At 29.8% G+C, this 15,950-nt stretch overlaps 1 protein-coding gene and 1 long non-coding RNA gene across 2 annotated transcripts; both read left to right on the top strand.

Annotated features, from left to right (window-relative positions):
- Positions 1-2,154: 2,154 nt before the first annotated feature.
- LOC132062859 (ethylene-responsive transcription factor ERF096-like) lies at positions 2,155-2,646 on the top strand. The gene is made up of 2 exons (XM_059455338.1): positions 2,155-2,477; positions 2,553-2,646. The coding sequence occupies exons 1-2, from the start codon at positions 2,155-2,157 to the stop codon at positions 2,644-2,646; spliced, it is 417 nt and encodes a 138-aa protein (XP_059311321.1).
- Positions 2,647-12,610: 9,964 nt separating this feature from the next.
- Positions 12,611-14,766, top strand: LOC132069314 (uncharacterized). The gene is made up of 3 exons (XR_009417740.1): positions 12,611-14,072; positions 14,172-14,226; positions 14,446-14,766. It is a non-coding gene; the product is annotated as an uncharacterized LOC132069314 (long non-coding RNA).
- Positions 14,767-15,950: the final 1,184 nt, after the last annotated feature.

Raw genomic sequence — 15,950 nt, 5'->3', positions numbered from 1 at the left:
AATAATCATAACCAAGCTATAATATGAATATTTATGGTGCATTATGACTTGAACATACTGATTCGTGTGACGGTGGATTAAGGATTTTGAAATTTTCAACATAATTACCTGACCAGAAAATCAATATTCCTCCAAGATATTTAAGACCAGCAGGTTGATGTGATAAGTGTGATAAAGCATTTGGAAACAATCAAATCCAGCAAATACGCATTGATCTATTTAATTACTGCAGTTAGATTGGATTGGTTTGGTTTTGTGTTTTCAGTCACTCTAAAGACAGGATTTATGTGATTCTATGAATACAGACTATGCTTACATATTGGTGCGCATGATCTCATCGTTTTCACTTAAGTAGGACTAACACATGCTAAATATCAAGCCACTTGCACACCAACCAAATCTAATACAACTCTATATTAACTTTAAGAATCTTTTAGGGGGATCTACCTATGCTAATACTATTTTCTGTTTTCACCACTATATATTAAATTAATCCTTATAAGCCTCTAATTAATGAGTACGTAATCAACATGACAACCTGATCGTCATCCCTATGGACTTTTCACGGCGGAGTACCATGCATCTCGTATGGGGCTCCTCTCCATTTTCCCCAAGTTCCTACTTAGATGAGAGACACATGTCATAGTAAAAAATTAAAGGTTAGGATTTAATTGCCCAAAGTAAAATCTTAACCATGATTAGAATAACATATATTTCCTTTATTTACTCTAAAAGTTTTTGGCAATCCCACAATTCAAGTTAAAACGTTATCTCATTCATAAATATATTTAATTCTTTTTCTTTCTTTTCCTACTTTATTACTAGTTCCGTTTTTTAACTGGTTTTATTTTTATTTTTGTAGAGGTACTAAACTACTAGTTCTATACTTTTTTTTTTTTTTTTACCTAATTCTTCTTTACATTCCTATCAAATATGAGAGAAATCGACATCATTAGCTTAGTGGGAAGAGTAAGACCAAATTGAATCAACTTTTAACATTTAAAAAATAAAAAAGAATATTTATAAATTTTCCATCGTTATTTGCACAAAGGAGTAATTTTCTATCTAGTGAATTACCCTTTATATTTTGTACAATCCGTCCAAAAATAATTTTCAGTTAGGATGATTACTGTATGTCCACTTTTTTTTAGAACCATTCTAACTCGTAAATGCTTTAAATAGGATACTGTATAAGGTGGAAAATATTCGGTTAACTATACCGTTTAATATTTTTTTACGTAGAGGAAATAAGGAAAAAAGAAAAGTTTTTAATATATTTAGGAAAGATATAATGTAGATCTAGAATTGTGAGATTCAAATTATATAGGTAAGTAATTAATTATTCTAATTTCTAACTATGGTTAGTGCTTGTATTAGTTAATTAAATCTCAGCCGTTGATTTAGAATTATGACATGTGTCTCCAATCTAAGCTAGAACTTGGGCAAAATGGAGAGAAGAGAAATGGAGAGGAGCCGGATCCATGCATCTCTGTATCTAGTAGTAATCTATTAGCATCTTCATAGATTCTAATTAATTAACTAATAATCACTTTATGATATACTCCTTCTGTTTCAATTTATGTGAACCCATTTGACTGGGCACGGAGTTTAAGAAATAAGAGAAGACTTTTAAACTTGTGGTCCTAAATAAGTCACATTTATTTTTTGTGACTGTAAATCATTGCATAAAGGTAAAGTGTTTTCAAATATAGAAAGATGTCATTCTTTTTGGCATGGACTAATAAGGAAATAGGTTCACATAAATTGAAATAAAGGGAATATTAATTAACATGTAGATATAGAATATAGAATATTGTCAAAAGAAACAGTAGAAAAGAAGGGCTGCTCATGAATTAAATAAGCAGGCTTATAAATTACCAATTACGTACAATTAATCTAGCATCCCAAAAGTTGACTTTTACTAATAGCCATCTGAAGAGGAATATATATTAAAAATAAATAACTTGAAAAGGCCCCTTAGAGCCATCCATCACGTACTAAGATAGCAATAATCTTGAATAGTTCTTGTACGAGGTCCCTTCCACTATAAATAGCCGCTAGCATATTAACTGTAAACACTACTGTTTGCCTTTTATAATACTACTACTAATATAGTTTCCAAAATCATTGAAAAGAAAAGGTCTAAGTTAATTAATGGACGAAGAGAACTCCAGCAGCACTAAGGAGGAGATAAATGGAGGAGAACAAGTTAGATACAGAGGAGTGAGAAGGCGGCCGTCAGGGAAATACGCGGCGGAGATAAGAGATTCCAATAGGCATGGGGTTAGGGTGTGGTTGGGAACTTATATCACTGCAGAAGAAGCTGCAAGAGCTTATGATAAAGCAGCCTTTGGAATGAGAGGTCGTTTTGCAGTTCTTAACTTCCCCCATGAATATCCATTTTTCTCCTCTTCATGTCCTTCATCATCATCTTCTTCATGTCTAATATCGTCATCTTCATCATCGTCATCCTCATTATCAACCTTATCCTCAACATTTAATTACAATTATAATGTGGATAACAACAGAGATGCATATAAACCACATGAAGGGAAAGAGGTGATTGAATTTGAGTACTTGGATGACAAATTGTTGGAGGAGCTTCTTGGACTGGAATCTCATGATGACACTACCCGTTTTAAGTAGCTAGCTACCAGAATGAATGTGTGTTTTGTTGGTTATCTACGTTTGCTTATATATGCATGTTTAAGAAGAAGATTGCTGTCATTTCTTGAGACACAGTATACCTTTCTCACCTGTCAAATGGAATTTTCGCTTTTCTTTATGTTTCAAGTTTAATTTGTGTAGATTATGTTACCTAAAAGATATGTAAAGTGTTCATAAAAAATAAGATTAGTAACCTGAAAAATAAAATGAACTACTTAGTACAACTGATTTAAGTATATTAACAGTGTAAGAATTTATTCACATGATATAAAAATAGACCTAAATAAAATTACATGTTATAAGTAGTTAAAATAAATTGATAGTGTAAGAAAAAGCTTAATGTTTATTCGTAAATTGCGCTTGAAACAATCCTATGGAAAAGAAAAGGGAATGTATAGTCTCTGACTTTCCACGGTTCTATTCTAGTTGACTTTGAAATTTGACATGAAAGATGGAAAATGTCAAAAGACTTTTATTGAGTATTGACAAAAGAACATTTCAATTAGGACTCATGTTATAGGATCAGACACACTATTATATTGACAGTGTACAAAAAAGTTTTACACTATTATTGTAGTTTAACTTGAGTTAAGTAGGTTAGATATTATTTTTTTACCGTATCACTGATTATTATCTATCCTAGAAATATGCATGGCCTCCTTTTTCTTTTTACCCGCGGCCGTTGTCCTGGATGTGCACGAGATAAAACCCACCCCAGTATAATAGTCCACAAATCACATAGGAGAGGTAAATCATACCGCACTAGGCAAACCTCGTGTGACGAGCTCGATCGAGCAAGCATGCAGGGGGTTTCGAACCTAAAACCCCCCATTTGGGAGATCACCTACTCAACCAACTCAGACACCCTTGCGGGTCCTAGAAATATACTTGTAATTACCTTTTCAGTGACGACTTAATTGAATATACTAATACTATTTTAATTTCACTATCATATCATTGCATAAAATTTAAGTTAACATGAGCCAAACTATTAGAGTCCGGCGCCAAAATGGCTCGTTTGTGGAGCTAATAGACAAAAATAGGATGTGTTTTTTTTTTTATACCAAAATGGGTATTTCGTTGGTTATCCAACGAAATACCCACAATCAATACTGTTCCGGTCCGGATTTGTTGCATTTCGCTACACTTGTAGCGAAATGTAACAAATAATTTTTTTTTTCCATTTCGTTTATATTCCAACGAAATATGATTTTTTTTTTTTGTATTTCGTTTATAAAAAAACGAAATAGGAATTTTTTTTTTATTTCGTTTATATAAAAACGAAATAGGAACATATAATTTTTTTTTTTTTTTTTTTGTATTTCTTTGGTATATGAACGAAATAGGATAATATATATATTTTTTTTTTGTATTTTGTTTATAAAAAAACGAAATAGGAAAATAATTTTTTTTATTTCGTTTATAGTTAAAAAAGAAATAGGAAAATATAATTTTTTTTTTTTTGTATTTCGTTGGTATATGAACGAAATAGGATAATTTTTTTTTTTTTTGTATTTCGTTTATATAAAAACGAAATAGGAAAATAATTTTTTTTTCGGACAATATTTATAAACGGAGAAAAGTAAAAAATTTCGCAAATTAAGTCACGAAATGTAAAAGATATTATTTTGACAACTATTCAATGCTCGTCTGAAACTGATTGAACCAACAGAAATGAACAAAAAAATAAAATTAAAACCATAGCGATATGGAGAGCAGAAAAACGGTAAAAAAAAGGGGGGGGGGGGTGTTTCGTTATATACCTGCGAAATGGAACAAAACATTTCGTTGGTATATAAACGAAAAAAAAATTATTTTCCTATTTCATTTTTATATAAATGAAATACAAAAATATATATATATATATATATATATATATATATATATATATATATATATATATATATATATATATATATTCTATTTTGTTTTTATATAAACGAAATAAAAAAAAATATTTTCCTATTTCGTTTTTATATAAACGAAATACAAAAAAAAAAAAAAAAAAATTAATCCTATTTCGTTCATATACCAACGAAATACAAAAAAAAAAAAAAAAATTATATTTTCCTATTTCGTTTTTATATAAACGAAATAAAAAAAATTATTTTCCTATTTCGTTTTTTAATAAACGAAATACAAAAAAAAAAATCCTATTTCGTTGGAATACAAACGAAATGCAGAAAAATAAATAAAAATTATTTGTTACATTTCGGTACAAGTGTAGCGAAATGCAACAAATCCGGACAGGAACAGTATACCAACGAAATACCCATTTTGGTATAATAAAAAAAAAAAACGCATCCTATTTTGGGCTATTAGCTCCAAAAAAAAGCCATTTTGGCCCCGGACTCCAAACTATTAGTTTAAGCTTTTAACCCCTTCAAGTAGCTCAAAAAAATTAAATTAGATAGCAGAGAAAACATTCATATCAGACTTACAGTCAGAAATCTTTCTTTTTACATAATTTCCATATTTAAGTCCCCACTCAGGAAAAAAAGAAGAAGAGACGAAACATGGCGTGATGATCATCAGTTCATCACCTAGTATTCTAGTTCACTAATTTTTGTAGGTAAAATATATAAGCTGAAGGATGACTTGATGCATAATGACTGGAGCAGAAATTAATTATTAATTATAATCTAATCTTTTATCCGCACTTTTTCCATCAAAACACCTTCCATTTATCAGCCAAACTAGATGGCCTATGCCCGTGCTGCGCACGGGCCCAACATTTCGGATTATAGTGTATCTATGTAGTTGTAGTTGTATATATATATATATATATATATACACATACATACTATGTTCAAAATACGATTAATATAATATTGTAGTTTGTGCTCCGTATCTAAGACTTTATTTTATTCGTGTTTGCTACGAAAATTTATTAATACTTTTTAAAAGAGAAGATTTGTTTAAAAGAAAACTATTTTCTTCTCTTTGAGATAAAATAATAGCAATATTTAAGCATCGCTGATACTTTCAATTTTAATTCGATTAATTTAAAAGTGTAAAATACTTATTATTTTTTATCAAATTTTGATTTGAATAATTCTAATTCAAATTATTAAATTAATTTTACATGTTTGAAACGAAACAAAGTAGAAATTAATTTTTTATTTAAACGAAGAAATGCTATTTTTTAATTTTTTGTAAATATTTTCGGTTTAACTCATTTTACTTGTCATGTTGTCTTTTGCATGGTTTTTTAAGGAAACGCGAATTAGAATTATAATTTGACTAATTTATCTTATTTATTATTTGATCTTCATTTGATATTAATCTCTTTTCACATTTATTAGAGTAAGAATAAAAATAAAAAAAAAGTAATTAAATTGTATGTTATTTTTTAAATATATATATTTTAAGTATATTTATTTTAGTAAACATAATAAATATAATAAAGCATTTCTATCTACTTTTTAGAAGAGTTGGTAATATAAAGGATTTTTTTTTACTCTTAAGTAAAAAAATAGGACCGAATACGATGGCGATGTTGCCTCTATAAATCGCTCTTCTATATACGTAATAGTAAAGTAATACATATAATTTTTTTTATCAAAATTTGATTTGGATAATTCTAATTCAAATTATTATATTAATTTTATATGTTTAAGATGAAACGAAGTAGAAATTTGATTTTCTATTTAAATGAAGAATTTCTATTTTTTTTTTTTTAGTAAATATTTTTTGTTTAACTCATTTTACTTGTCATGTTGTTTTTTACATGTTTTTTAAGGAAACGTCAATTAGAATTAGAATTTCACTAATTTACCTTATTAATTATTTGATCTCTATTTAATATTATTTTTTCTTTTATGACATTAATCTCTTTTCACATTTATTAGAGTAAGGAAAAATGAAAAAGTAATTAAATTCTATCTTATTTTAATATATAAGTATTTTAAGTATGTTGCTGTATATAATAATTTCATGTGCTCCCACTAATGGGTTGATACGCGTGTGCAATGAATCCATCATTATTGATTTAATTGTTTGATTTTCTAAGCACTTTTTTTTAACATTATTTGTTTTTTCAATATGGGATTCATTTTTTTTTTTAATATTAGTTGTTGTTTAATATATATGGGGCCCACATTTTTTTCCGAAGAGTTTAGATGTGGTGGGTTCCACTTTTTTTTTTTTTTTTTTTTTTTTTAATACTGGTTGGTGTTTAATATGGGGCATGAAGAACTTCTATTTTTAAATTTTTAGTAAATATTTTTCGTTTAACTCATTTTATTGTGCTCCGTATCTAAAACTTTATTATATTAGTGTTTCTAAGAATACAAAGTACGAACTTTTTTTTTTGACATTGTTTATTTTTTTAATATGAGATTAACTTTTTTTTTATATATATATATTGCTTGATTTTGTCAATATGGGATACTATGTTCAAAGCACGATTAATATAACATTGTAGTTTGTGCTCCGTATTTAAAACTTTATTATATTAGTGTTTGCTACCGATACGCATAAGATGTTTAATATGAGGCCCACAATTTTTTTTTTAACATTGTTTATTTTTTTTTAATACGGGATTCATTTTTTTTTTTTAGTAAATATTTTTCGTTTAACTCATTTTATTGTGCTCCGTATCTAAAACTTTATTATATTAGTGTTTGCTAAGAATACAAAGTCTGAACTTTTTTTTTGACATTGTTTATTTTTTTAATATGAGATTAACTCTTTTTATATATATATATATATATATATATATATATATATATATATATATATATATATATATATATATATATATATATATATATTTGATTTTGTCAATATGGGATACTATGTTCAAAGCACGATTAATATAACATTGTAGTTTGTGCTCCGCATTTAAAACTTTATTATATTAGTGTTTCTTCGATACGCATGGTGTTTAATATGAGGCCCACAATTTTTTTTTAACATTGTTTATTTTTTTTTAATACGGGATTCATTTTTTTTTTTAATATTGATTGATTTTGTTAATATGGGGTCTAATTTTTTTTCCCGTGAGTTTGGATGTGATGGGTTTCACTTTTTAGGGACCCAAAATTTTTATTTTTTATTTTGTGGGCCTATTTAATATTTGGGGGGGGGGGGGGGGATTTTTTTTTTAATTTATGGGGGTGTTTATGGGGGTGGGGGGCCAAAATTTTTTATTTATGGGGAGGGGCCCACGACGGACGACGAAGAGTGAGTAAAACTCACTCTTCTATATAGTAGAAACTAGGTCAAGATGTATGCCCGTGCGCGCGGACCAACACTTTGATTATAGTGCGTCTATGTGTATGTAGTTGTCTTTGAATAAAAATGATATTATATATATATATAATATATTCAAAGACAACTATATATATATATAAAAATATATATATATATTATGTTCAAAACACGATTAATATAACATTGTAGTTTGTGCTCCGTATCTAAAACTTTATTATATTAATGTTTGCTACGAATACAAAATTGGCAAATTTATTAATATTTTTTAAAAGAGAAGATTTGTTTAAAAGGAAACTATTTTCCTCTCTTTGAGATAAAACAATAGCAATATTTAAGCATCAGTTGATACTTTCAATTTTAATTCGATTAATTTAAAGGTGTAAAATACTTATTATTTTTTATCAAATTTTGATTTGGATAATTCTAATTCAAATTATTAAATTAATTTTACATATTTAAAACGAAACAAAGTAGAAATTGATTTTCTATTTAAACGAAGAAATACTATTTTTTATTTTTTGGTAAATATTCTCGGTTTAGCTCATTTTACTTGTCATGTTGTCTTTTGCATGGTCTTTTAAGAAAACGTCGATTAGAATTATAATTTGACTAATTTACCTTATTCATTATTTGATCTCCATTTGATTTTTTTTTTTTACGACATTAATCTCTTTTCACATTTATTAGAGTAAGAATAAAAATAAAAAAGTAATTAAATTCTATCTTATTTTAAAATATAAATATTTTAAGTATATTTATTTTAGTAAACATAACAAATAAATGACATGGCGGAATAGCAAATACAACGAAAATTAATATCTAGATTAGATCTCAGGCTAATATAAAAAAATAAAATAAAAATTGTATAATTTGACTACTTAACCTTTTGAAGAAAAGCAATTTCATTTGCTCCCACTAATGGATTGATACGCATGTGGCAATGAATTCATCATTATTGACTTAATGAGATACTTTGAAAATTACATGAATATTGTTTGATTTTTTAATATGGGGTGCATTTTTTTTTTGACATTATTAATTTGCACTATTTTTTTATGCATATATATATATATATATATATATATATATATATATGTTCAAAACACGATTAATATAATATTGTAGTTTGTACTTCGTATCTAAAACTTTATTATATTAGTGTTTACTACGAATACAAAGTCTGCACTTTTTTTTTTTAACATTATTTTTTTTAATATGGGGTTCACTTTTTTTTTTTATATTGCTTGATTTTGTTAATATGGGGTCCACTTTTTTTTACCGTGAGTTTGGAGATGGTGGGTTCCACTTTTTATTTTTATTTTTTATTTTTTATATTACTTGATGTTGTTTAGTATGGGGTCCACCTTTTATGGGATGCATTTTTTTTTTGGACATTATTAGTTTGCACTATTTTTATGCATATAATATATATACATATACTATGTTCAAAACATATATTAATATAATATTTTAGTTTGTGCTCGTATCTAAACTTTATTATATTAGTGTTTGCTACGAATACAAAGTTTGCACTTTTTTTTTTTTTTTTAACATTATATATTTTTTTAATATGGGGTTCACTTTTTTTTTTTTGATATTACTTGATTTTGTTAATATGGGGTCCACTTTATTTTTTCCCATGAGTTTGGAGATGGTGAGTTCCACTTTTTTTTCTTCCTTTTTTTTTTATTGCTCGGTGTTATTTAGTATGGGGCCCACCCCTTTTTTTTTTAAGGGACAACGGACGACGAAGACCCATGCTTTATATAGTTTCTTCTTTTTTTTATTTTTATTTTTTATATTGCTTGGTGTTGTTTAGTATGGGGCCCACCCTTTTGGACATTATTAGTTTGCACTATTTTTATGCAGATCATATATATATATATATATATATATATACTATGTTCAAAACACGATTAATATAACATTATAGTTTGTGCTTCGTATCTAAAACTTTATTATATTAGTGTTTGCTAAGAATACAAAGTCTGCAATTTTTTTTTTTTTGATATTGTTTGTTTTTTTAATATGGGATTCACTTTTTTTTTTATATTGCTTGATTTTGTTAATATGGGGTTCACTTTTTTTTTCCCCATGAGTTTGGAGATGGCGGGTTCTACTTTTTTTACTTTTTTTTTTTTTTTTAATATTGGTTGGTGTTTAGTATGGGGATCACACTTTTTTTTTTTTTTTAATAAACGGACGACGAAGCATGGGTTGAGACCCATGCTTCATGAGTTTGGAGATGGCGGGTTCTACTTTTTTTACTTTTTTTTTTTTTTTAATATTGGTTGGTGTTTAATATGGGGATCACACTTTTTTTTTTTTTTTTTTTTTTTAATAAACGGACGACGAAGCATGGGTTGAGACCCATGCTTCATGAGTTTGGAGATGGCGGGTTCTACTTTTTTTTTTTTTTTTTTTTAATAAACGGACGACGAAGCATGGGTTGAGACCCATGCTTCATGAGTTTGGAGATGGCGGGTTCTACTTTTTTTACTTTTTTTTTTTTTTTTTTTAATATTGGTTGGTGTTTAATATGGGGATCACACTTTTTTTTTTTTTTTTTTTTAATAAACGGACGACGAAGCATGGGTTGAGACCCATGCTTCTATATAGTAGTAATAGTAATGTCGACATTCGTTCTCCCTAAAGTAAAGATTGTGGAGTCTACGTTAACCAATTGCGTAGGAGGAATAGAAAAAAGTGTATTCAATTCTATATCTAATAACACACTAATTTAGAAAATATATATTGTCCTCTGCGTCATGGAGTAAATTGTGATGACTTAGTTTCTGATACAAGATATCTGACGAGGAAATAATGCGTCATCTAAATGAGCTTACACTACAACGGAACGGATTGGGCTCCTCTCTATTTTCTCCAAGTTTTACGTTAGATTAGAGACACAGGGCATGAGTTAAAATTAATGACTAAGATTTAATTGGCTAAAACAAGGCCCCAATCATGGTTTACATAATTAATAACTTTTTTTTAAATATATTAAAATATTTTCTCTCTCTTCCTATTTTAATTTTCTTACACAGTAAAATATCTTTACTCCTTTAACCGATTATTTCTCCCACTTATCTCTTTTCCCTACGCAGAAATAGACCCCATTATTCAATTGGTGATATTTTTCATTTTCTTCAATTATAATGCTTACTAATTCACAGAATATAGACCCCATTATTCAATTGTAATTGTATATTTCTTAAAGGGTTGTCTATAATCAGGACAATATCACCATTAAAGAGTTGTCATAATTGAAAAAAATGGAAAATCAAAATTGGAAGAGTAAGAAATATTTTAATATTGTATTTATGGATAAGTTATTAATTATGTAAATAATGGTTAGCGTCTTATTTTAGCCAACTAAATCTTAACCATTAATTCTAACCCATGTCATGTGTCTCTAATCTAAGGTAGAAGTTGGAAAAATGGAGAGGAGCTCAATCCCAACAGAACAACCTTTTAGTGGCATTGCCATTCGTTAATAGTTGGGCTCAAATATGCCACTGTCGTTACCATTTTGGGTCATATATACCATTACTCACTAACAGAACTCTATTATTACCAGATTTTGCCACGTGGTATCATCTAAACCCTTCATTTTATGAGCGGCATATATGAGTCATTTCGTAATTCAGTGGCATATTTGAGCATTTTTCCAATTCCTATATAAATCTTCATATTTTCTAATTTTATGTGACAAGCTTATAAGGACAAGTTTGTTCCTTATACTAATAACATTATTATTTTACATGTAAAAACTATATACTCTCTTATTTAGTTATATTATGAATCTAGTCTTTAATTTTATACATCATTCACATTTTTCACGTACTTTATGATTCTTTAAAAAGATCTAAATAATCATAAATTTGTTCAAGAAAAACATAGAAGGGTTTAAAAGAGAGGACACTAATGCGGTGAGATGGGTATGAAAAATACATATGAGTGTGACAAATTTGAGTCTTCTCTTGACCACTATTAACACCCGAAATTACACTCATATGTAACTCTTCAAACCCATCTATACCTCATTAGTGTATTCTCTTTCAAATTTATCTCTCTTTTTCTTGCTTAATAAATTTTTTGTGTTTTTAAGAGTCATAAAGTACGTAAAAATTGCGAAGGAATTAGAATAATTAGATTCATAATCCAATTAAATAAAAGAGCATAGTTTTTCCATGTAAAATAATAATGTTATTAGTAAAAGAGATAAACTTGTCCTTATAAGCTTGTTACATAAAATAGAAAAGATGAAGATTTAGAGCCTGTTTGGATGGGCTTAAAAAAAGCAGCTTATAAGCCAAAAAAAAAAAAAAATTGGGGTAGCCCAACTTTTTTTTTTGGCTTATTTCAGCTTATAAGCTGCTTTAGATAAGTTAAGCCAAACGGGCCCAATTATTTTTTTGGCCTTATTTTGAGCACAAAATGGCTTATAAGCTGGCCAGTCAAACACTCAAAAAAACTGAATTTTTTTTTTTGAGTTATAAGCCAATCCAAACGGGCTCTTATATATAAATTGGGAAAAGGCTCAATTATGCCACTGAACTACGAAATGGTTCATAGATGCCACTCCTAAAATGAAGGGTTTAGATAATGTCACGTGGCAAAATTTGATAGTAGCAGAGTTCTGTTAGTAAGTAATGGCATATATGACTCAAAATGGTAACGGCGATGATATTTTTAAGCCCAACTATTAACGAGTGGGAATGAACCTTTTCTAATTGTTTGACAGCATATTTGAGCGCTTTACCTTTATTTAGTGGCCATTAGATAATTGCCACTAATTTGCTTAATGAAGTTAATTATTAGGGTACAATTGAACCTTTGCCGGTAATAACATTCCCTCTAAATGTAGTAATATTTTATTTCTATTCAGATTTAAAGTCAATTTACTCATTTCCGACTAACTCATTGAATTGAGAGTAGTTATGATCCAAGGTTTTTTTTTATTTATTTGGGAGAACAGAAAAAAAAAAAAAAATAATAAAGCTTGTGGCTAACCTGTTTGTGAAAATGCCACACAGACTACTTTTTGCATTAGAGAATACCTTTTCATACTTTCCTGCATGTTGGATTCCTAGTTTGAAAGTAGCACATAATTTTATCTTTTGGTTGCTAAATTCAGGTTAGGTTTAGCATTTGCAGGGGTTGACAAAGGCTGAAGCGATAGGCTTTGGTCATGCCGTGTTCTTTTTGTTTTCAATTGACTATTTACAAGTTTTTCTTCAATGTCCATTGACTAACCATGTAGTGATTATGCCTGATAATTGAATATGCTGTTTCTCATTGATTGGTATCTACAGTTTTCTTCTATATGCTGTGAATATTTACAAGTTTTTCTTCATTGTTAGTCAACTAATCAAATAGTGATTATGCGTGGTACTTGACTAGCATTAACGCACTCAAACGCAATGCCAGGAAGTTCTGTTTAAAGCTGGATATGTACCATCAAATTTCGAAAAGTACCCATTAGGAGGCATCATTTCCGCCATTAAAAGTTCTGTTCTTTATCACAGACTTGTAACAGCCAAGCAATTTCATATGTTCTTGCTCTCAATCCCTCTGTCCCACAAGAGCATAATTGTAAATTTGTTCTTTGAACTTGTCTGAATTGCAGGTGCACATGCAGTGGAATATATCATAAACCATGCTGAAGTTTCAGTAGCTTTTGCCCAAGAAATCAAGATACCGGCTGTATATTCTCTTTTTCTTATCCTTAATGTCATAGTTTTGCTTTGTTATTCGTGAACTGCAAATTACATTGTACATTAGGACTGAGACAATGAGGACTAAACTGATGGTTCCGAAATTTCTATGTGGATTTTCATTGAACTGCTCATTATCTTTCAATGAATTCTAATGCATTAATACTTCTGATAGATATATCATCCAAATTTTAGGGACATTTAGCTTTAGGTGACATTGCTTAAGTTACCTAACGATTAAATTCTTTTGCAGATTTTATCATGTTTGTCAAAGTGCAATTCTTTCCTAAAAAGTACGTGAAATTATTAACCTTCCCAAATAAAGCTGGTATTTGCAAGTACAATAAAAGTAACTTGTATATCTTTTCTTAAGCTATCGTCAGCTTTGGAAACATTTTGCAGCACACAGAAAAGTGAAGCTGAGGGACCAGGAAGCTTTGCTTCTCATGGGAAGAGTTTGTTCAAATGGTAAAGGCAACACATTAATGCAGATGTCATATTCAGTGATCTGCATTCTGATAGTTGGTTATTCATCCCTTTACTTAAGCGTTATGTCAATCCATGCAGAGAATTTGGATCATCAACTTCCTCAGAAACGGAAGACTGATATTTGCACAATTAGGTACACTAATGGAACTACTTGAACTTAAGATATCATATCATCTGAAAATCCTGACAGGCATTGAGACATATTGCACATATAACTGTGCTTCAGGATTTTGGCAAGGCGTGGATCCATATATATTTTGTGCAGCAAATTACTTACAACTTTCTTTACTGTAAACTTTCTGTGTCTTAAAAGGCCAATTGATGCAAGCAGATATTTGCATCTGACTAACAGGACATTAGATACTTGATTGAGGATCTTCTAGTATTAAAGCCGACTATATTCTGTGGAGTTTCAACAGTTCATGACCGATATACACAGGTTTCTAATCTAAACTTTCTGGTTTATATTGTTCTGGGCATGTGTACTTGATAAATTTGTGCGGCTTTTTTTCCAGTTCTCGATGTTGGGCTAAACGGTCCAAAGATACTCTTAACATGATGTGATATTGTCCGCTTTGGGCCAAGCCCGCACGGTTTTCCCCAAAAGGCCTCACATCATTAAGAGTATCCAACTCCTTATAAGTAGCTCATTTTTCTTTTCAGCTACCAATGTGGTACTCTCCCCCTCGAACTAAGTTCCACATGGCTCATTATCATACCACGGGTCAGAGATTCAACACTGTCTGTGTGTCACCCACACTGTCAGAGTACTTCTTATAAGTAGTACCTTTTTCTTTTCAGCTACTAATATGGTACTTTGTTCGCACACCCAACAATCTCCCCCTCGAACTAAGTTCCACATGGCTCATTATCATACCACGGGTCAGAGATTCAACATGTCTGTGTGCCACCCACACTGTCAGAGTATTTACGGCCACCGAAGCCCAAAGGCTGTGAATGCGTCTTCAAAGCTACGGGTAAAGGTCGTAAACCGGCCCATAGACGGGCCAAGTCACTAAGCCGGGCCCCACGCCACACTCCGCCATCTTCATACTCGTCCCGCCAAACCATTTGCTCTATACCGCTGTTGGGCTAAAACGGCCCAAAGATACTCTTAACATGATGTGATATTGTTCGCTTTGGGCCAAGCGCCGTATGGTTTTCCCAAAAGGCCTCACATCATTAAGAGTATCCAACTCCTTATAAGTAGCTCCTTTTTCTTTTCAGCTATCAATGTGGTACTTTGTTCGCACACCCAACACTCGAGAGTGTCATATATTTTCCATATAATTTGAGCTTTTTAGTTGGAGCTGTGTTGCTATATTTTCCAGATAATTAGAGCTTTTTAGCTGGAGCTGTGTTGCTTAGTGGGTGGGTTGTTTCTTTTTCCTAGGGTTGTTGCTTTCCTTTTTTAGTTGCTTTATATTTCAATGAGGAAATGGATAACTTGAATTTTGACTTCACTTGTACTGTGGCTCGAGATAAAATTCGCATGAGAAGTGATCTGGACTAACAATAGTAATTCAAAAGTTCAAAATGATGATTTTTGGCAAGTGTGTCATTACATAAATGCTAAATTTAGCATGATTTCGTAGGTTAATATATTGATTCTGATATCATATTTGAGAAAGGAAAAATAGAGAGGTTGGATTAGAAGAGGGGGAAGTAAGAGCCAGAAGGCATGGTGGAGGATAATCACACACTGCATATGGTGGACGTTGTGGAAAGAAAGGAAAAGTATAAATTTTGAAGATAGGTCCAATTCCATTCAGAAGGTTAAGTGGAATATATCGTTTTTATTTTTGGTGTAAAGAAAAAGATTTAGAGGAAACAGAACAATTGGTAAAATTATTAGGA

This window comes from Lycium ferocissimum, chromosome 1 (assembly GCF_029784015.1).
Source record: "Lycium ferocissimum isolate CSIRO_LF1 chromosome 1, AGI_CSIRO_Lferr_CH_V1, whole genome shotgun sequence".
Lineage (NCBI taxonomy): Eukaryota > Viridiplantae > Streptophyta > Magnoliopsida > Solanales > Solanaceae > Lycium > Lycium ferocissimum.
This window is presented reverse-complemented; position numbering and strand designations above follow the sequence as displayed.

Bases quoted from the DNA above. Each gene is read 5' to 3' on its own strand.
- LOC132062859 (XM_059455338.1), top strand. From the start codon at position 2,155: ATGGACGAAGAGAACTCCAGCAGCACTAAGGAGGAGATAAATGGAGGA. The intron at 2,478-2,552 runs ATCAACCTTATC...ACCACATGAAGG, and splicing joins TCATCATCGTCATCCTCATT to GAAAGAGGTGATTGAATTTG.